General features: G+C 40.9%; 1 protein-coding gene across 1 annotated transcript in view; it reads right to left on the bottom strand.

The window, feature by feature from the left end:
- Nucleotides 1-991: 991 nt before the first annotated feature.
- LOC308302125 (uncharacterized protein) overlaps nt 992-21945 on the bottom strand; it is a 21474-nt gene continuing 520 nt past the window's right edge. The window contains exons 2-6 of the mRNA XM_080746332.1: nt 9183-9461; nt 7898-7993; nt 5010-5045; nt 2058-2099; nt 992-1774 (exon numbers count right to left, since the gene is read on the bottom strand). Coding sequence (XP_080602458.1) covers nt 1734-1774; nt 2058-2099; nt 5010-5045; nt 7898-7993; nt 9183-9461 — 494 coding nt within the window. The 3' untranslated portion in view covers nt 992-1733. The remainder of the gene's footprint in view (nt 1775-2057; nt 2100-5009; nt 5046-7897; nt 7994-9182; nt 9462-21945) is intronic.

Consider the following 21945-nt stretch of genomic DNA (forward strand, 5'->3'; position numbering starts at 1 on the left):
AGGTTTAGGCATAGTTTTACTGAGATTTGGGTTAGGCATAGTTTTACTGTGATTAGGGTAATGGTTAAGATTCGGTTTAGGCATAGTTTTACTGAGGTTAAATTTAGGCATAGATTATGGTTTACTCAGATTATGGTTAGGGTTAGTTTTAAGGTTAGGTTTAGAATTTAGGTGGTTGGACCGACGGGAGGTTACCCTGTGTAGAGTAGAGTACAGCAGACCGTCTGACTGGGACACTGGGTAGAGGATCCACAGGGACAGAGAACTATAGAGCAGAGCAGGAGTCTAACCTGTGGATTAGAACTAAACTGGAAGAATACAGACAAACAAAACGATAAGAAGAATCTGTAAATATTTAAACTTTGGCTACTTGAAAATAGGCAATTTACAAGCTCGCCAGTGAGGTGCTCCAAAGTGGACATTTCCCAACCTGAAAGATCTGAGCTTTGATTGGCTTTATATAAAACCATATGTGATGGTTGTAACGATCACCTACACACTACTGATTAGAGAGGTTATTTAATAGAGGGTATGTGTGTGACATCATCATCATCACCGGAAGTTATGCAGGAACGCCTACTGAGTGGCAAAAAAAATACTTTCTGGCCTTGACAGTCCATACATCCACACAGAAAAGTCCTTTCTGATTGCATTAAAGGAGTAAAAAGTGAATGGCAAATCGAGTGGTAAAGTGAGATTAACATTGTTTAACCTCGCTTAAAGGAGTAGTTCACCCCCAAAACCACTTTATCTCTATTGATTACTCACCTCACAAAAATGTGATTACAATAAATGTACCCCCATTGATTCCGGATGGGGACCCGAATGCATTTGGGTCCTCTTCCGGAATCAATGGTGCTAAAATTACTTTCATCGAATTTTTGTCTTAGGAATGCGACAAATGCGAAAAAATATTATTGAACTCAAGTCTCCATGGCATGACTAATCAATAGAGAAAAGGTAATTTTTGGGATTAATTACTCCTTTAAGCGAGGTTAAACAATGTTAATCTAACTTTGCCACTCGATTTGCCACTCACTTTATGCATGCGCGAACTGACAGAGCGATTGGCATCGGCATGACTCGCACAGCAAATTGTCTTCTCTGAATAGACTATCATCTTATAGACGGGTTTCTGGTCCACGTTACACTGATAAGAGATAGATGCGTGCGCAGGGTCCGTAACAAAATTAGCCAATGAAACCAGCGCTCCCCAAGACAACAGGTTTGGGGATTGGAGGGAATTGATTACATGATACAGTCAGCTGTGCATTTAGTCTCAATGTTTGTAAACAAGAAACCCGTCTATAGAAACACAAATTACACAAGGAGTTGACACTCACGCATCTGCTGATTATAGGAAACATAGAATCACTCAGATTTATGGATGATTAGGTCAGAAGGAGACCTCTGAATGCCGTCCTACTTGTGCGCCCACTCCATCCAGGCAAGCACTCTACCAAACAAAGTGGGCACAGCGGGCGGGTTTAGGATCTGAAATACACTTTCCTAAATCTGTGTTGCCAAAATAAAAAAATGTATGGAAATAGCAACAACACACCCACGGCCACACCTCCATGCACGAATAACAGAGTGGGCATAATGGGCAGCGGGTATAGCATCCTCAGAATATCCTTTAGGGACAGAGCAAGGCAGGTATAGGGTGAGGATAAGGGGTAACGGGTGGCTCACTATCTGTCTACTCTACCTCTGGATCAACAGGGAGGCAACAGTTACTCTACTGGTGGCGTGTCATCCCTCATTTGGTCTTGAGCTAAAAGGAGAGAGAAATACAGACAGACAGACAGACAGACAGAAAGGTTAGACAGGTTAGACACAGACAGACAATGGATCCAGTGTAGTTATTATCACAGGCTCCTACAGGCACACACACAAGCACACACACAAACACACACACACACACACACACACACACACACACACACACACACACACACACACACACACACACACACACACACACACACACACACACACACACACACACACGTAATATCATATACAGAGTCAGTCCATCAATAAAACAGAGAACTCACCACCTGAGGGCACTGGGTTATCAGTCACCAATGGTTTCACTTCTGAAACAGCAGAGAGAAGAACACTTAATGTTGGAGTTAAATCATGTGTATTGATCTGCACTGGAGGGACTTTTACTGGAGCTTAAATATGATCTGAATTCATTACTGTCTATATCTGGATCTTATGATATGATCTGAATTCATTACTGTCTATATCTGGAGCTTATGATATGATCTGAATTCATTACTGTCTATATCTGGAGCTTATGGCATTAATTCATTACTGTCTATATCTGGAGCTTATGATCTGAATTCATTACTGTCTATATCTGGAGCTTATGATATGATCTGAATCTGAACTCATCCCATGGAGTCAGAAGAGTAGAGTGAACTCATCATCAATAATAAATACATTCATAATAATCAGACACTGTTATTATCATCACTGATGCACCTTTAAAACGTACCAGATCATCATCAATAAATAAACACATTGTGAATGTATTAAAATTAAAATAACATTCCAGTAAGCACTGATACATAGCATTACATATTGTTATATAATTATATAGTAATACATTCTATATTGTTGCGACTGAAGGTCGCATATACTCTGAAAAACCGTGTCGCTTGAGTGACCTTCCTTCCTTCCTTTCTTCCTTCCGTAACCTTCCTTATGTAACCTTCCTTCTGTACGGGAGTGATGTCAGTGTGATGTCAGCGAGTTGTGACATCACTTCCCGTACGGGGCGGCTACACGAAATGTGGATAACACTATATATGGAGATAGTCCAGTCCATCATGTCATATGGGACTACCGTCATAGACAGTAGCCAAAAGAGAAGGATACACAAGACTAAAGCTGCATTCACACTGCAGATATATAGTTGAACGTTTAGCTTGCTTGGTCAATGTAATCTCAATGGAAACCAGCTTTAAAGCTTCCAAACCTTCGTTCTGTGTGTGTCCTGTATCTTTAAAGCTGGTTTCCATTGAGATAACATTGACCAAGCAAGCTAAACGTTCAACTATATATCTGTAGTGTGAATGCAGCATAAGAAAGACAAAAATAGAGAAGAATAAAAAAGAAAAATAAGGAGGAGGATAAAGGTACCAAAAGGAGAGAGAAGAAAGGGTGGATGAGGTACAATGTGTCTCAGAAAAGAAAATGTAACAAGGAGGTGGCAACGGGGCGGCTAGATAAAGTTATTAGGCCTGGATCCGACTCACAGGATTCCAGAAGTGTAGCGCTTATTTGCTCTTGTATCAAACTGGTACTCGAAACGTTCTTAGAATTTAATATATATTTTCTAAATATGGGGGAGGCTGTGAAAAAAAGAGAAGAATAAAAAAGAAAAAAAGGAGGAGGAGGATAAAGATACCAAAAGGAGAGAGAAGAAAGGGTGGATGAGGTACAATGTGCCTATACCTGGACCTATACATGTGACATCACTTCCTGTACAGACAGTCAGACAGACAGTAGTCTCGCGTGGCCAGACTGTTGCCTCCGCGATTTGGTCAAATGCTCCCGGCATACAGTCTGGCAGACGGAAATAGAAACGGTGAGTGCGAGATAAAGCGGATGTGACGCAACCGCCCCCTTGGTGCAGTAGCAATAACATGTCCTACTGGAAGCGTTATGTCTCCTTTCAACATTTCTGGGGGCTTTATTTCGTCTTTCTCTGGTGTTGTTGGTGTCACCTCCATGATGTTTTCAAACGTTTTCTTAAACTATACACTCATAACAATAATAGGCAGCTCGAATGACTTTGTCTGAGCTATTGTGTTTCTGTTATGTTTCCAATGGGACTACAGTTCAGTGCAGCAGTGGCTACTTCCTATACTCGCCGTTCGGGAGCTGCTGTTCCAGACTCTATATAGCATTCGGAGATTGTGGAATAGTTGTCTGGCTACGCGAGACTAGACAGACAGCCATTGACTCCGGACTAACAATGGCTACTTTCTATGACAGTAGTCCCATATGACATGATGGACTATCTCCATATATAGTGTTCTACACATCTCCATGTTTAGGCCCTATCGCTCACACCCTAGGTGGGGTTGGCGATAGGGCCTTTCTGTGTGGAGTTTGCATGCATGTTCTCCCCGTATCTCCTAGGGTTGATACCCTCACAAAAACATGAACAAACTCCCCCCAGAATGACAACAACTAGAATCGTCAGAAACGCTGTGGTTGGCCAGATAGTCAAGAATTGGCGCGACCTTGCCCTTTAGGGCGAGGTTGCATGTCACCCTGAGGTCGCATTCCACCCTCAGGTGTCTTACTAGTAATATTTACAAACGTATTATTTGGTGGTTGCTTGAACAGGATGACCATTTGAATGTTCATGATTGTGTTACTATAAAATATGATGACATGATTATAGGCTAAACAACAACAACAACAAATACCACATAGGCTTTTGGCTACCTTAAACGGGGCGGCATAGCTCAGGGGTAGAGAAACCGTCATTAGAGCACAAAGGGTTCCTGAAGGTTTCCCAGTTCGAATCCTGAGTGAGTGTGGAAGAGTCCTTGAGCAAGACTCTGAACCCCTAGTTGCTCCTGATGAGCAGGTTGGTGCCAAGCATGGTTTCCTCTGAATGTAATGTAATGTAATATGTACCGGTAATTACATAGATTGTAAACAATCTATGTAAAGCGCCTTGGATAAAAGTGCTATACAAATGCTCCATTTACCAATTAAACAATTTACAATACATGTTGAACAGACAATTATTAAAATGAGTATTTCACAAATACTTTTGGGGGAAAATACGTAGTGCACACTGACTGATTAGCCTGAACCTCCTGTTGAAATAAATGAAACATTACCTTCCTGTGGAGGCTGTGAGGAGGCTGTGATGACTGACATTAATGATACCTCTTAAATCCTACTATCCTATGAGCGATACTTTCACCTCAGTACACAACACAACAACGGGTATGGACTAGTAAATATTCATTTACCCTTTAGCTGCTGGCCTGTCTGTTGTTTGGATGTCCCTGAAGAGAGAGAGAGAGAGAGAGAGAGATATTGATCATTACAGTATTTTCCGGACTATAAGGCGCACTGGACTATAAGGCGCACTGTCAATGAATGGTCTATTTTCGAACTGTTTTCATATATAAGGCGCACCGGACTATAAGGCGCACATAATAGACGGTACCGTTGCGTTATGCATCCAACAGATGGAGCTGTGCTAAAGGGAATGTCAATGTCAATGAATGATCCATATATAAGGCGCACTGGACTATAAGGCGCACTGTAGTTTTTTGAGAAAATTAAAGGCTTTTAAGTGCGCCTTATAGTCCGGAAAATACGGTACTTAAACCAACACTAGACATCAGTCTACCAGTAGATAACTGTAGAATTGAGAGTTAGCCTTTGAGCTTCATGGAATGTTCATGGATCTGACTGAACCAAACTACTCATCTATCTAACAACATCTCCTATATGATTGAGATAGAGAAAACTCATTACAAACACACCATACACTTTTCAGATGAGGGAAACTAAGCTAAACAAAAATGTCTTAGTAATTTGTAAGTGTGCCTGCAGCTCGCTAAGTCTGTGTGACCTTGTGTTGGGGAGGTAGGGTCAAATAAACCAATATAGTTACAATTTGACCCACGTCCAGTGGTAGGATCGATTTCCGAACGTTACCTCTGAAGCAGCATGAAGCAACAGGTCCTACACATTTAGCTAATCAAGTAGCGCTCCTAGCTAGCACTGATATCTCTGTAAGCACACACACTACGTTCAGTTACATTGTAATCTTTGTTGACCAATCGTCATAGAACTACCTGACATAACTGTAACACCTCACAGGCTTCAATTAAAGGGATATTTCACAAATAAAACGTTGGTAATTTTATCATCTAATCAGGCTTTTATGAACACCCTGAACAGTTTTTCATTTACTTGATTCAGTATTTAGATATTTGATGTAAATGTTACCAGGCCCTCTAGGCCAGGGCCTCTCCCCATACACACCCATTGTAACTTCAAACTCCATTTTAACCATGATAGATTCATTAAAAACACTCATTGTTATTTCTGGTGACTCATAATACCATCCTAATACGTGAGCATGCCGTGTTTTTTCAATAACTTTTTCATTTATTTTATTTTTTTTCCATTTTCCCAAATAATTATAAAATATTAATGAAAAAGGTTTTTAAAAAAAACAAGGCCTGCTCACATATTAGGAGTCACCAGAAAAAAAAAAGAATAATGGGTGTTTTTAATGAATCTATCATGGTTAAAATGGAGTTTAAAGTTACAATGGGTGTGTGTGGGGAGAGGCCCTGGGCCTGGAGGGCCTGGTAACATTTACATCAAATATCTAAATATTGAATCAAGCAAATTAAAAACTGTTCAGGGTGTTCATAAAAGCCGGATTAGATGATAAAATGACCAAAGTTTTGTGGAACATCCCTTTACTGTATAGTTCTCTTGTTCCTCTACTGTAGGTCACTTTAAATCAGACGTATCAACTTTGGTCAATCTACGGTAAATTGTACTGTTTTTATTGATGTTGATAAATCATGTGATGAAATGTTCTCTTAGTCATGTTATTTTATTCATTTACATATTCTGTATTATTATTTTTTCTTTTCATATTGTTGTTGTTTTGTGTTGTTGTTGTTGTTATCTCTACACTGTAAAAGAGGCTCCCAGCCTCAGTGTGTTTTCAGAGAAATAAATAAAGGTTGAAATGAAAGGTAATTGTTTTATCATCATCATCATTATTAATTAGTAGGAGATTCAACTGCTTAAATGAAGTTCTCAAACTCACCTTCACATACACATACACATGGAAGCCACTCCCTAAGATGAAATCTAAACACAGTGACGACATGACATACTGTACATCAGGGGTTGGCAGCCTTTTTGAAATGAAGTTCCATGTTTTCATGTCCTTGACAGTCAGTGTCATATCAACATTTAGTTTAATTATGACACCACATCAACATGTCATATTCACCAACGGTTCTTACAAAGACATTTCTTCTTAGACCTACAGGATGTTTTTAAAAAAGGTTTTCAGATGGGGGTCTGCAGAATCTTTATTATACAACTGAGCAAAAGCTGCATCCCACTTCCATGCCCGTTCACGCCTACTCTGCCTCCACTCCAACTCAACTTCAACTCAACGGTAGGTAGAACGTACGGAAAAATACCGCCCACCTCTATGCCGATTCGCTAATCGCTAGGATCAGGGGCGTCACTTGGGTATGGCAGGGGTATGCAGCTATATACCATACCCTGGGTCCAGGGGGTCCAGGGGGGAAGATAAAAGTTAGTTCGAAATATAAATCCATGAATGTCTCTGGGTCCAGGGGGTCCAGGGGGGAAGATAAAAGTTAGTTCTAAATATAAATAATAAATGTATCATGCCTGTTGGTAAGGTATGGCAACATGACTGGAGCTACTTCTTCTTAAAATAAATGTATCATGCCTGTTGGTAAGGTATGTCAACATGCTGCTGTAGATTTTAACAGGTCTGAAAATTACACACACCCATTTCCCGTCCCCTTCCTACCTGAAAGCCCCCCCCCTAAACCCACCTCTTGCATCACCATAAAATATTTTCTTCTGAGGATCCCAGGTCAGAATAACAACATATTTTGAGATGGGGGTCCGCGGCCAAATACATATATAATTTCAGGGGTCCTTGACATGAAACGAGTACAAGTGATATCATAGGTTTTTCAGAAAACTGTTGGATTTAGAAGACATGTTTTAGAATGTGCCTCAGGTCTTAATGGGTTAATTGCATGGCATTGCTGAGCAGTAACTCAGTAAGCATGTTGTATGTTATGTGGAACTGCAAATCTGATGAGAAACTTACTGCGAAATATCAGCACCAGCACCACAGCAACTACAGCGATGAGAGCAACGATGCCTCCAACAATGGCTCCCGTGGGTGGAGGTTTGGGTGGAGGTCCTGAGGAGAGGTTTTATGATTTCTCTGTTAGGAGCCTAAATATGTCAAAAGGTCAACACTGTAACACAACATGGTGTAGTAAACTACATACCTTCATGATAAAGACTGTAACAGTGATTCAATGTATTCACATGATGTAGTAAACTACATACCTTCATGATAAAGACTGTAACAGTGATTCAATGTGTTCACATGGTGTAGTAAACTACATACCTTCATGATAAAGACTGTAACAGTGATTCAATGTATTCACATGATGTAGTAAACTACATACCTTCATGATAAAGACTGTAACAGTGATTCAATGTGTTCACATGATGTAGTAAACTACATACCTTCATGATAAAGACTGTAACAGTGATTCAATGTATTCACATGATGTAGTAAACTACATACCTTCATGATAAAGACTGTAACAGTGATTCAATGAGTTCACATGGTGTAGTAAACTACATACCTTCATGATAAAGACTGTAACAGTGATTCAATGTATTCACATGATGTAGTAAACTACATACCTTCATGATAAAGACTGTATCAGTGATTCAATGTATTCACATGATGTAGTAAACTACATACCTTCATGATAAAGACTGTAACAGTGATTCAATGTATTCACATGGTGTAGTAAACTACATACCTTCATGATAAAGACTGTAACAGTGATTCAATGTCTTCACATGGTGTAGTAAACTACATACCTTCATGATAAAGACTGTAACAGTGATTCAATGTATTCACATGGTGTAGTAAACTACATACCTTCATGATAAAGACTGTAACAGTGATTCAATGTGTTCACATGATGTAGTAAACTACATACCTTCATGATAAAGACTGTAACAGTGATTCAATGTGTTCACATGATGTAGTAAACTACATACCTTCATGATAAAGACTGTAACAGTGATTCAATGTGTTCACATGGTGTAGTAAACTACATACCTTCATGATAAAGATTGTAACAGTGATTCAATGTGTTCACATGATGTAGTAAACTACATACCTTCATGATAAAGACTGTAACAGTGATTCAATGTGTTCACATGGTGTAGTAAACTACATACCTTCATGATAAAGACTGTAACAGTGATTCAATGTGTTCACATGGTGTAGTAAACTACATACCTTCATGATAAAGATTGTAACAGTGATTCAATGTGTTCACATGATGTAGTAAACTACATACCTTCATAAAGCAGGTTGGGTTCAGGATCACTTCGCTCACTGCTGAACTCGTTCTTCACTTCACAGGTTAATCTTTCAACTTTCCCATCTTCATCCTTGGTGACAATCAGCCGATTAGAGTTTGGTCCAGAGTCAGACACCATCCATTCACCTTCATCTTTCTTCCAGAGATAGGTGATTGGCCCGGACTCTGTGATGTCCCCATAACAGTCCACATCACAGCTGGTGGAGTCAGAATCACAAGGTTTCTTGGTGACCACCTGTGGCTTTGGAACTTTCTCTGTTGAGCAAACACAATGAATATAACTTAGTACTGATGTTGTCTCCAGAATGATGTTAAAACAAAACACATGTTGGCTGTGTGATCTTCCTCAGGTAAGGGTTCTGGTGAAGATATATTTATATTCATTTTCTATAGAAACAGTGATCGTTTAGTGGCATCATTAAAGGTTGTATGTTTTTACTTTTCTCAAAATCACCACAGGACACCACTGTTCTAGAGGTCACATTTTGAACAGTTTGCATTTTATCAAAACACCCACCAGTATCAAACAATGTGATTCACTGCTGACATGCATGTGTGCTGTTATGGTTAAAGCCCGTAAAATATATGGACAGTGCGAAGTCATTGGTTTCTATGCAGCGCAAATGAAGTATTTTGGGTCCTTGGCATGAGTGTCGCCATCATAGATTGAAATGCGATCAGAGGAGGCTATTGGCTGCCAACGGTCACGTGCAACTGCAGCGATACATGGGAGAATGTGGTCAGAGCCTCCCAAAATACAGCACATGAAGAAGAACGCAGCCGGCTAGTATCAGCTTAGTTGGCCACGCCCCCCGCAACTTTATCATCAATTTTAACATAAAATGCATATCATGGTGATTGAAAGGCCATTTTTAACTAGCGATAGGAACCATAAAGTGGGACTTCCGTTTCCGGTTAATGGAGTGAGGAGCACACGCGAGGTTGGGGCTCCTGAAATTACCCTTTTTCTCATAAAGCGACTCTCTCTAAGAACTTTGAAAGTTAATTTATAGTTGGACAACCTGAGCTATATTCAGAATGAGCGGGTCGAAGCAGAAAATCTCAACAAGAAGCCATATAACTACCGCTGCTGAACTACAGCCCACGGCGTCCACAGCTGTTACAGAGCACTCTAATCATGGCGACCCAGTCACCAAATCTGAGCTGGAGTCTGCATTAAATAAACAACGTGAAATGTTTAAAAACGAAGTAGCCTCCCTGATACAGCAATCCACACTATCTCTGAAGACGTCCGTGGACTCTCTGGGAGAAAAACTTTCCTCCTTCGACAGCCGCCTCACCAAAGCAGAGACAATAGTGGGGGACAACTTTGAAAAACTTACCATCGTGGAGACCAATGTGCAGTCCCTCCAAGCACAGAACAAGGAACTGCTTCAACGCCTGGAAACGGTGGAGAACAAGGCCAACTATTCTCTGCTGAGGGTGGTTGGAATCACAGAGGGCAGCTCAAATGAGTCTTCAAACCCAGTTAAGTTTGTCTCCGAGCTGCTGATGGAGGCTATGGGGACAGACGTCTTCACTAGCCCCCCAACGCTGGACTATGTGTATCGGTCCGGAGGAAAAACGGACCAGAAGAACCCAACGAGACCCAGAGCCATGGTCGTCTGCTTCCATTACACCCAGGAGAAGGAGAAGGCTTGGAAGTGGTCCCGCAAACACGAGTGCAAGTTCCGAGACGTCCCACTACGGTTCTACGCACAGACGACGGCAGCCACGGCTAAGCAGCGCACCGCGTACAACCCGATTAAAAAATCCCTTTTTGAAAAAGGGATTAGATCACGTGTATTAAGCGGAGGACGTCTGCAGATCACATTCCAAGATAAAACCGAGACCTTCAACTCTCCTGAGGAAGCCACGGCTTTCTACGACCAGATGATCGACGTGCTGCCTGAGTCATAAGTGACAATCCGTTGGGAAAAGCCCCTGTTCATCACCGTGGTAGCGAAATGGATATGACACTGGATCACTGGATAACTGTAATGTGCTCCTGAACTACATCAAGACTGCCTTGTACATCGGATACTCTTTATTTATTTTTATTTATTTATTTTTTTTCTCCCCTTTTCCCCCTTTTTTCCCCTTGCAGTCGTTATCATCATCATCATCATCGTCATCATTTTTTACTATATATATATTTTTTTTTCTACCTCATCATAATGGACATCACTGCGTTACTTTCCTTTTTTTTCTCTCTTTCTCTTCCCCATTTATATTGCTTTGCCTCTACCCATGCTCACGGCAAAGTCGTTGTCATCATCATCATCATTTTTTACTATATATATTTTTTATTTCATCATAATGGACATCACTGGGTTACTTTCCTTTTTTTTCTCTTTCTTTTCCCCATTTATACTGCTTTGCCTCTACTCATGCCCACGGCAAAGGTAAGCCTGAGACCATTTACAATTTAATTCGCCTGCCTCAACATGAGCCTTATAATTTAATGTATCTGTAGCCTACATATAGGCATATAGAGGTTTGTTTTTCTTTTCCGCTTGTTTCTTATTTTCCATTTGTGTATAGGTCTGCATTAATTAATTAATTCTCAGTGTGTTACTGTAATTATCGTTATCAGTGAATGCGTGCTTAGGTGGTGTTAATGGGGGCTTTCCCCGTTTTGAGATCTCTTGGCCTTGCTTTGTTTATAAAAAAAAAAAAAAAAAAAAGCCATGATTTGATGCTCTGGAGAGAGAGAGTCGCTGCAACTTGAGATATTGTGCGCGAGTTGAACTGATGCTGTTCTTGCTTGGTGTGCGGGGGGCCGTGCGTCGGCTGTGGTGGGTCCGCGGACCAGTGACGCGCCGCGGAGGCGGAGCGTTGCTGGCTTGTGGAGCGGCCGCTCGTGGCGCGCGGCCCGCGGTACGGCGAGTTATAGAACGAACTTTTTATTCTCAGACGAATCGGTCCCTACCCCTTTACAACACCACTCTCTTACCTCTCTGTACAATGTATCTATTTTTGATCGGGTGTAGTCTGCAGTAGTAGCACTGTGTAGGCTATGCACCTCGAGTTATGAGATGGAGAACCACATTGTAGCCCTTGATCATAACTAGAAACCACTTAATTTGGTGGTCTGTCGCTTTGTATGGGGAGGTTGGGGGTTTGCTTCATTTTTCCAGTTGGTACAGGCTGTGTATGTCTATAACCTGTCTCTTTCTTAAACACACATACAAACGTATGCACGTACAGGCTGCGCGCGCACGCACGCGCGCACGCACTTCACTCACTCACTTCACTTTCTTTTTTTTTCTTTTTTTTTTCTCTTTCTTTCATGGTGAGACAGTGAAGGATAACTTAGAATCATTTATAACAATGTTTGTTTTTACATGCTATTGTACAACAAGCCTAGCTATGGCAGTATTCCATCATTACTTTATCATTCTGGATTGATATCATTATTCATTAACAGTACAATTGGGAATTATGGGCATTACTATCTAGGCTGATACAGCAACATTCTTCCCTTATGCCATAATTAAATATTGTCCTTACTAATATACTATCACCCATTTAAGACCCATTCAATAACAACTATTAATACTGCCCTAGTGGGAATTGTTCTGATTGTTTTGGACGTTCTCTTTATATTATTATTACCATTATTTATCTTTATTTTTTTTTACTATAAAAAAAACTACTTGGCATGCATGTTAATTTCATTCATACACTCTTAAAAATGGCATTTCACTGCATAGACTGTTTTGGACGTTTTCTTTATATTACTATAACTATTACCATTATTATTATTAGTTATTTATTTTTACTATAAAAAACTACTTGGCATGCATGTTAATTTCATTCATACACTCTTAAAAATGGTATTACACTGCATGGACAGCTTGAACTGATGGAAAGAGAACTTATATCGTCTGGAAACTGAAACTCGTGCCCTATCGTAATATTTGACACTGTAAATGCTCAGGAGCCCTTACTCGCTCTGATAGAGGATTCAGAGCTTAGTGTGACAGGAAGGATATAATGTTTAGGGACCTGCAGCTAGTCTTTGGTGAGAAGACAAGCTTAGGAATAGGGTTAATGTTAGGGTTTTTAAATCTAGTTATGTTTTGTTTGATGTGTTTGTCAGTTTTTTGTCTGGTAGGGCAGGTTGAAGTTAGGTACTGGTGTTTACTAAATGCCTCTCAGAATGCCCATGCCTGTGTATTTTGTGTTGGGGGGGGGGGGGGGGGGGGTCTTGGGTCCTGGACACCACCACATGGTTTATTTGTTCCTTTTGTTGGAGCTGGTGTGGCAAGTGTTACACCACGATATATATATATATATATATATTTTTTTTTTTCTCTTTTTTTTCAGCAGTGTCCCCTTTCCCTCCTCCTTTTCTCTTTCCTCTCTTCTCTCCCTCTCTTCACTTAACTAATTTAATTAATTTACATAAAAATTATGTCTAATTCGAATAGTAGTGGCGTGCGAGTGGGTGGGGACAACCTGAGGTTCACGTGCTGGAATACTGGGGGCATGAACGGGCCAGTTAAAAGAGGGCGTATCCTCTCTCATCTAAAACATCTCAATACTGAGATTGCCTTCTTACAGGAAACACATTTGACTATAAAGGATCAGTCTAGACTGAAGACACATTGGGTCGGTCAGATCTTTCACTCAGGCTTCGATTCGAGGACACGTGGTGCTGCCATTTTAATTCACAAAAATGTTCAATTTACTGCAAAGGACATTATCTCTGACCCTTATGGTCGTTTTATTATAATATCCGGATGTCTTCTTAATACACCAGTGCTTTTGGCAAACATTTATGCCCCCAACTGGGATGACAAAGCCTTTATCGATAAGGTTATCTCCCTCCTGCCTGATCTGAACTCTTATCATTTGATTTTGGGAGGTGACTTAAACTGTACTATGGACCAAATTCTGGATAGGTCAAGCTCAAAGAGGAGACCCCCTTCCAAGATGGCTAAGGCTATATTATCATTCATGAGTCAAGTGGGATGTTTGGACCCCTGGCGTTTTAAATTCCCTGATAAGAAATCATTTTCATTCTTCTCTAATGTGCATAAAACCTACACTAGAATTGATTACTTTTTCATCGATACGTTTTTTTTACCCTCAGTTAGAAATGTCGAATACTCTGCCATTGCAATCTCAGACCACGCCCCCTTGTTGCTTGATCTTAATTTTTCAAATCTAAACAAACCTCGCCCGCTTTGGAAATTAAATCCCCTACTTCTAAAAGACTCCGGTTTTTGCTCATTGATTTCCAATAAAATTGACGATTTTATTTTAAATAATAAATCAGAATCCGTATCCTCTTCCTTACTTTGGGAAACCTTGAAGGTCGTAATTAGAGATGAAATTATAGCGTATAGCTCAAAGCAAAATAAGATAAAGAAAAAACAACAGGACCAACTAATTGAGGGCATTTCAAAACTGGATCACCAATATGCAACTTCGCCTTCCCCTGAAATGTATAAAGAGAGGCTAAATCTACAGATGCAATATAATTTACTTACTACAGAGAACACTGAGAAACTACTACTGCGGTCACGTGGCCTTGTGTACGAACATGGAGAGAAAGCAGGCCGATTGTTATCTCATCAGCTTAAGAAAGAGAGTGCAACGAGAAGCATCCCTCAAATAATGACTTCATCTGGTACATGTACAGTTATCCCATCGGAAATTAACGACACCTTTAAAAACTTTTACTCTGACTTGTACTCCTCTCGGTTCCCTGTAGACACCACAGATATGATGAACTTTCTGGGGGGGCTCCAGTTCCCAACTCTCCACCCTGTGAAGCGTGAAGCCTCAGAACAACCTTTGAATCTGACTGAGATAAAAGACTCCATTTTCACTATACAGAGCGGGAAAGCCCCCGGCCCCGACGGCTATCCGATTGAATTTTATAAATTATTTTTTAATAAGCTAGCTCCACTGCTACTGGATATGTTCATCGAGGCACTGGAACAGGGCTTCCTACCACAAACACTTACAGAAGCATCAATATCCCTAATCTTAAAACCTGATAAAGACCCAGCAAACTGCAGCTCATATCGTCCCATATCACTCTTAAATGTTGATTATAAGATCCTCGCAAAAGTTTTGGCTTCACGTATGGAGACGGTAATAGCGGATATTATTTCGACCGACCAGACAGGTTTTATCAGGGACCGCCATTCTTCCTCCAATATCCGCCGCCTTCTTAGTGTTATTCTCTCTCCTGCATCCTCTGAGACCCCCGAGGTGGTGGTGTCTCTGGATGCGGAGAAAGCATTCGACCGTGTGGAGTGGGGTTACTTACTGGAGGTTCTCAGGAACTTTGGTTTCGGCCCTAACCTAGTTTCTCTGATCTCTCTTCTCTACTCGGCCCCTAAGGCCTCTGTTGTCACTAACGGGATGAACTCTCAGATGGTTGCGCTCTCAAGAGGCTGTAGACAAGGTTGCCCAGCAAGCCCCCTACTGTTTGCCCTCGCAATTGAGCCTCTTTCTATTGCCCTTAAGTCAGCCCCGTTTATTCAGGGAATTGGTAGATGGGGAAAGGAATACAAACTGTCTCTGTATGCAGATGACTTATTAATATACATATCTGACCCAGTTACCTCCGCCCCAAAGATAATTGAGCTGTTGAATAGATTTGGCACTTTCTCTGGCTACAGATTAAACTATAACAAAAGTGAGTGTTTCCCAGTAAATGAGCTGGCCCGTCGTATTCCAAGTAGCTCGTTGCCCTTTCGTAGTTCAGCAGTTGGTTTTAAATACTTGGGGGTACATATCCGTAATACTCTAAACAATCTATTTAAAGATAACTTCTTACCCCTTGTGGATAAACTTAAATTGGATCTACATAGATGGGGAATAATTAATATATCTCTGGCAGGGAGAGTGAATTGTATTAAGATGAACGTTCTGCCCCGTTTTTTGTACTTGTTTCAAGCGTTGCCAGTTTTCATTCCTAGATCCTTCTTCTCTAAACTTGACACATTACTCTCATCATTTATATGGGGTGGCAGCCATCCAAGAATAAAGAAAGAATACCTTCAAAGACCAAGAGTGGACGGTGGTCTCGCCCTTCCCAATTTCAAGTTTTACTACTGGGCTGCCAATATCTCTAAAATCATTTGCTGGGCCCACTACCCTGATCTGGACTGGTGTCAAGTTGAAGCCAACTCCTGTCTCAATACATCTCTAATGGCCTTAATTACATCTAATTTACCGATCTCTTTCAAACAATTCTCTTCTAATCCCATCGTTGTGAGTACTCTACAGATATGGTCCCAATTTAGAAATTTTTTTGGCCTTCGTGAATTATCCCTTTATAGTCCTATAAATAATAACCACCTATTTCCCCCGGCAAGGACAGATCAATGCTTTTCTATGTGGCATGGGTTGGGACTTTCTAAATTAAACGATCTATACATTGACGGCATCTTTGCTAATTTTGGGGAACTGGCAATTAAGTACGAACTCCCAAATTCACACCACTTTAGATATTTTCAAATCCGTAATTTTGCTAGAACATATAACCTCTCATTCCCCAATATCCCATCCAGGTCTGGAGTAGAATCTATTTTAGACGCTCCCAGACAGCTAAAGGGGCTTATGTCTTTTATTTATAACACTATTTCCTCGTTAAGGACCTCTCCTCTGGATAAAATCAGATCAGGTTGGGAGGTGGAATTAGGGGAAGCTATCCCAGATGACATTTGGAATCAAGCCCAAACTCGAGTGAATGGCAGTACCCCGTGTGCCCGACTTAGCTTGATACAATTGAAGGTTGTACACCGCTCTCACTACTGCAAAGCTAAACTTTCTAGAATATACTCCAGTGTGGATGACACCTGCGACCGATGTCATACATCCCCTGCAAACTTAACCCATATGTTTTGGTCATGCCCTCAACTAGAGAGGTACTGGACCGCCATATTTAGACATATTTCACAAATGTTTAATATAAATTTACAGCCCAACCCTTTAACAGCTATTTTTGGTGTACCGCCCAAAGAACTTCCTCATAATAAAATAACGTATAATGGTATTGCCTTTTTAACACTGCTAGCACGGAGAAAAATCCTCCTAGAATGGAAGTCCCCGTGTGCCCCTAAATTAGATCTATGGCTGAAGGACGTAATGCTATACATGAAATTAGAGAAAATCAAATTTGATTCACGAGGGATCCCAGGCGGTTTTCTGTCCAACTGGGGCCCTATAATAAATTATCTTACCAGTCTGACAAGACTGTCTGAAGACACATAGGTCTGACAGCACTGACCTAGTTGGGGACCCCCCACCTATCTCGCACCGCAGACTCTTGCTTGTATGTATGTATGTATGCATGTGTGTGTATGTATGTATGTATGTACGTATGTATGTATGTATGTATGTATGTATGCATGTATGTATGTATATATACCTGTATGTGTATATCTGCTTTTTGTTTGGAGGGAGAGAGGAGGAGGGGGGATAGGATGGGTAGAAGAGAAGAAACACATATACACTCACACCTTTTTTTTTTTCTTTTTTTTTTCTCCCTTTTTCTTCTTTCTTTCTCTCTTCTTCTTCTCTCTCTCCCTGTCTTTTTATTCTTTTTCTCTCTTATTACTTTGGTGGACATTGCTGACTTAATAATAATAATTACTGTTATTACTTTTTCTCTTAAGGATACTCTTTTGTTTTTTCATTTTTTATTTTTTGCCTATGTGGTGAGGCGAACGGGAACTGAATGAAAATGTTAATTAAAGGTGATACACCATGACATTTAACTTTTCCTATTTTAAAACCTTTATTTGGGGTCCCACTAGCACCTTCTATCCTCACAAAGTCCCATTTCAGACCGTTGAGTCTTTCTCTGGTTTTGGGAAGGTGGAGGTTAAAAGCATCCCACGTGTTCTCAAAACAGGCTGTCCAGATTTGCCGAAAGGGGAAAATTTATGGGGTCCAATGGAGAACAATTCTTTTTGCGATCGGCCGGGGGGGGAAACAGCGCAACTAGCGGCCAACCATAGGAAGTTTTAGTTCCGTATTGGAGTCATTTTAAATCGGCGGAACTATGCCCCTGGTCACAATATGTTCTTTTCATATGCAGCTGTTCCCAGACCAGTTTAATAACAGGTTCTGGTCTTTTACAGCTTATAGAACAGAGCAGAGCACTGATTCTCTCAGCATCAGTAACAGTCTGTATGAAACATTATCTAACCATTGTTACTTATTTATTTTTCACATCTTCCACTCTATTAACCAAAACATCAATTCAAATGAAAATTTCTGTGGACATAAAACGTTATAGGCTATAGTATTGCGACCGTCAGGTTGTTCGCAGTCCTGCTCATATCTCCGCAACCGTTGCTTCGATCCATGCCAAATTTTGCACACACACTCCTTGCCTGCCAAACCACAACCTCCACCCATCAATTCACACATGACCCTCTTCTAGCGCCACCATGAGGCCGATTCTTGTAAAACACATTTTTGGACACAGCTCCTACAATTTTTGTAAAATCGGTACACAGTATGTCTACACTCATGTCATCAATATGAATCTGTCCCATATAGCGCCACCATCAACACATTTTTGGACACTACTCCTACACATTTTGTCCTAAAATCACACTGCGACCTGATGGTCGCTTATCTCCCGATTAGGGAGTCTTACTGGTTAGATTATTGGGGATGTGCGTTGTTCCGTTTACATGTATTAGGCCTATATTATCATTTTATTATTTATAATTATCACATAACATCACTTAGCCTAAACAATCCATATTTGCGCCCGACGGCACATAGAACATAATAGGATTCCTGGACAAGTTATTCACGATAATAACAAAAAGTCTGTATAGTTAAATACTTCTAAATGGACTCTTTCTTATATCCCCTTACCTATGCCCCTTACCCCAGTCCCCTTTAAATATTATTTATCTGATGAAGGATATCTATAGGATATTTTGCTGGTGGTTTCTTAGGCTATTTATGATCACAAGAAGAAGACAATTAGTCTCTCTCTCTCTCTCGTGATTTTGTGCGTTGTTGTGTGTGTGCGCGCGCGCGTGCGTGCGTGCGCGCGTGCGTGCACACGCAGCGTTGTCTATCCCCTCTCTCTGTCGCGCTTCTCAGCAATTATGCTTCCTGAGTTTTATGCTTCCTAAATAGACTAATGTGGTGAAACATCCCAAAAAGTGCAACAATACATGGCCAGGAAGCGTGCACTGAAAGAACATGATCAGACTCTAATCGGGTTAGGTGTATAGGCTACATGAGCTGCGCATACATGACAGCTTCATTCCAATCTGATCTAAATAAACCCGATTGAAGGTATTGGATCAGGTGTTTACATGGGGTGAGATCAATCCGATCTGGTGTTTACATGTGCCCACTTTTAAATCGTGTTGTGACGCAAATGATTAATAGATCGCATTTCCCTGTATCCATTAATAATAATAACAATAATAATGGAGCCTAATGCAAATGCACAGCCCCACCAAAGTGAAAAAATAAGCTGCAATGCTCTTTTAATTAGATTATTGGGGATGTGCGTTGTTCTGTATACATAGGCCTAGGCTTATATTATCATTATTACCAGTAAGACTCCCTAATCGGGAGATAAGCGACGATAAGCGACCGTTGGTCGCTTATCTCCACAAATAGGCCAAAAATTTGTTTTTCCAAAATCGTCCTGAAGGTGGCGCTATATGGGACAGATCCATGTTGATGACATGAGTGTAGACATACTGTGTACCGATTTGCGTGATTTTAGGGCAAAATCTGTAGGAGCAGTGTCCAAAAATGTGTTTGAAAAAGTCTGCCTGAAGGTGGCGCTAAATGGGACAGATCCATGTTGATGACATGAGTGTAGACATACTGTGTACCAATTTGCGTGATTTTAGGGCAAAATCTGTAGGATAAGTGTCCAAAAATTTGTTTTAAAAAATCGGCCTGAAGGTGGTGCTATATGGGACAGATCCATGTTGATGACATGAGTGTAGACATACTGTGTACCGATTTGCGTGATTTTAGGGCCGAAATTGTAGGAGCAGTGTCCAAAAATGTGTTTTGCAAGAATCGGCCTTATGGTGGTGCTAGAAGAGGGCCATGTGAGAATTGATGGGTGGAGGTTGTGGCTTGGCAGGCAAGGAGTGTGTGTGCAAAATTTGGCATGGATCGGGGCAACGGTTGCGGAGATATGAGCAGGGGAAAAGTGTAACGTGTGACTGACAGACTGACAGACTGACTGACTGACGGACTGACAGCCGGTGGAGGTTTGGATAGTATAGGAGTGCAAGTAACTGCGACCTACGGTCGCAATCATCACGTCACAATCCATATTTGCGCCGACGGCAGAACATAATAGGCTTCATGGACAAGTGCATTCACGATAATAACAAAAAGTCTGTATACTGTAGTTAAATTAAATACTTTTAAAATGGACTCTTATATCCCCTTACCCCAGTCCCCTTTAAATATTATTTATCTGATGAAGGATATAGGATATTTTGCTGATGGTTTCTTAGGCTAATTATGATCGCAAGAAGACAATTAGTTCGTGGCCAGGTCAATCTGACATGGTTAAAGACGCACAGGACTTGACAGGAGGATAGATGAACGAGGACGGTAACGTCCAGTCGCGCTAATCTCTTTCTGTCTCTCACACACACACGCGTGTGTGTTCTGCACATTGATTAGAAAATGCCAGGGTTTCCTGCAGCACTTTACAGGCCAGGCGCCCCACCCGGTGCCTGGCGGGTGGGGCGCGAGAGAGAGAGAGAGAGAGAGAGAGAGAGAGAGAGAGAGAGAGAGCGAGCTCTTCTCATTTACTCACAACGACACAAGTAAAGTACAAATACCTGAAAATCTCCTTTGTACAGTAGACCTATAAGTACAGTAGGCTACTTAAGTAAATCTACTTAGTTACTTTACACCAATGTTGTTGTTTTTTTACTGTGCTGTAGACTTCTATTTATATGGCACGAGTGCTGGTTGATTAACCTGGGGGAAAAAAACAAGTTACACTGTCCTGTGAAAAACGTAGTTATTCAATGTTGAATAAATGTGGATGATAGCATGTAGTTGTGTTTTCCGTCATCATGGGCACATTCATGTGTTTTTTATAGGGCAAAAATAAGAATTAATATTAAAAATTAAATGAATTAATTACTCGAATTCATTAATTAATTATCAAAAGATTTCGCGCGTGCGCCATGAGATCCCCCCCCTGGTCAAGACTTCTTCCTGCAGGAAACCCTGAATGTGTTTATAAACCAAATAGACTAATGTGGTGAAACATCAGAAAAAGTGCCACAATAAATGGCCAGGACGCATGCGCTGAAAGAACATGATCAGACTCTAATCGGGTTAGGTGTAGGCCTATACATGGAAGGACGTTCCTTTTGATCGGGTTGTAAAAAGGTATAGACCACCCCTCTGCATCCGATCAGAATTTAAATCGGGTTGGTTTTGATCGGGTTTATTTAGGTGTATACATGGAGAATTAGATCAGGTTTATCTAAAATCTTGTTTTAAAACGATTAGAAGCGTCCATATAAACGGGGCTAGTGTGTCAGTCAGTCTGTCAGTCAGTCACACTTCACACATTACACTTTTCCCCTTCTCATATCTCCGCCACCGTTGCCCCGATCCATGCCAAACTTTGCACACTCACTCCTTGGTTGCCAAACCACCTCATTTCTCACATGCCCCTCTTCTAGCGCCACCATGAGGCCAATTCTTGCAAAACACATTTTTGGACACTGCTCCCACA

This window comes from Nannobrachium achirus (genome assembly GCF_963921795.1).
Source record: "Nannobrachium achirus genome assembly, chromosome: 17".
Classification (NCBI taxonomy): domain Eukaryota; kingdom Metazoa; phylum Chordata; class Actinopteri; order Myctophiformes; family Myctophidae; genus Nannobrachium; species Nannobrachium achirus.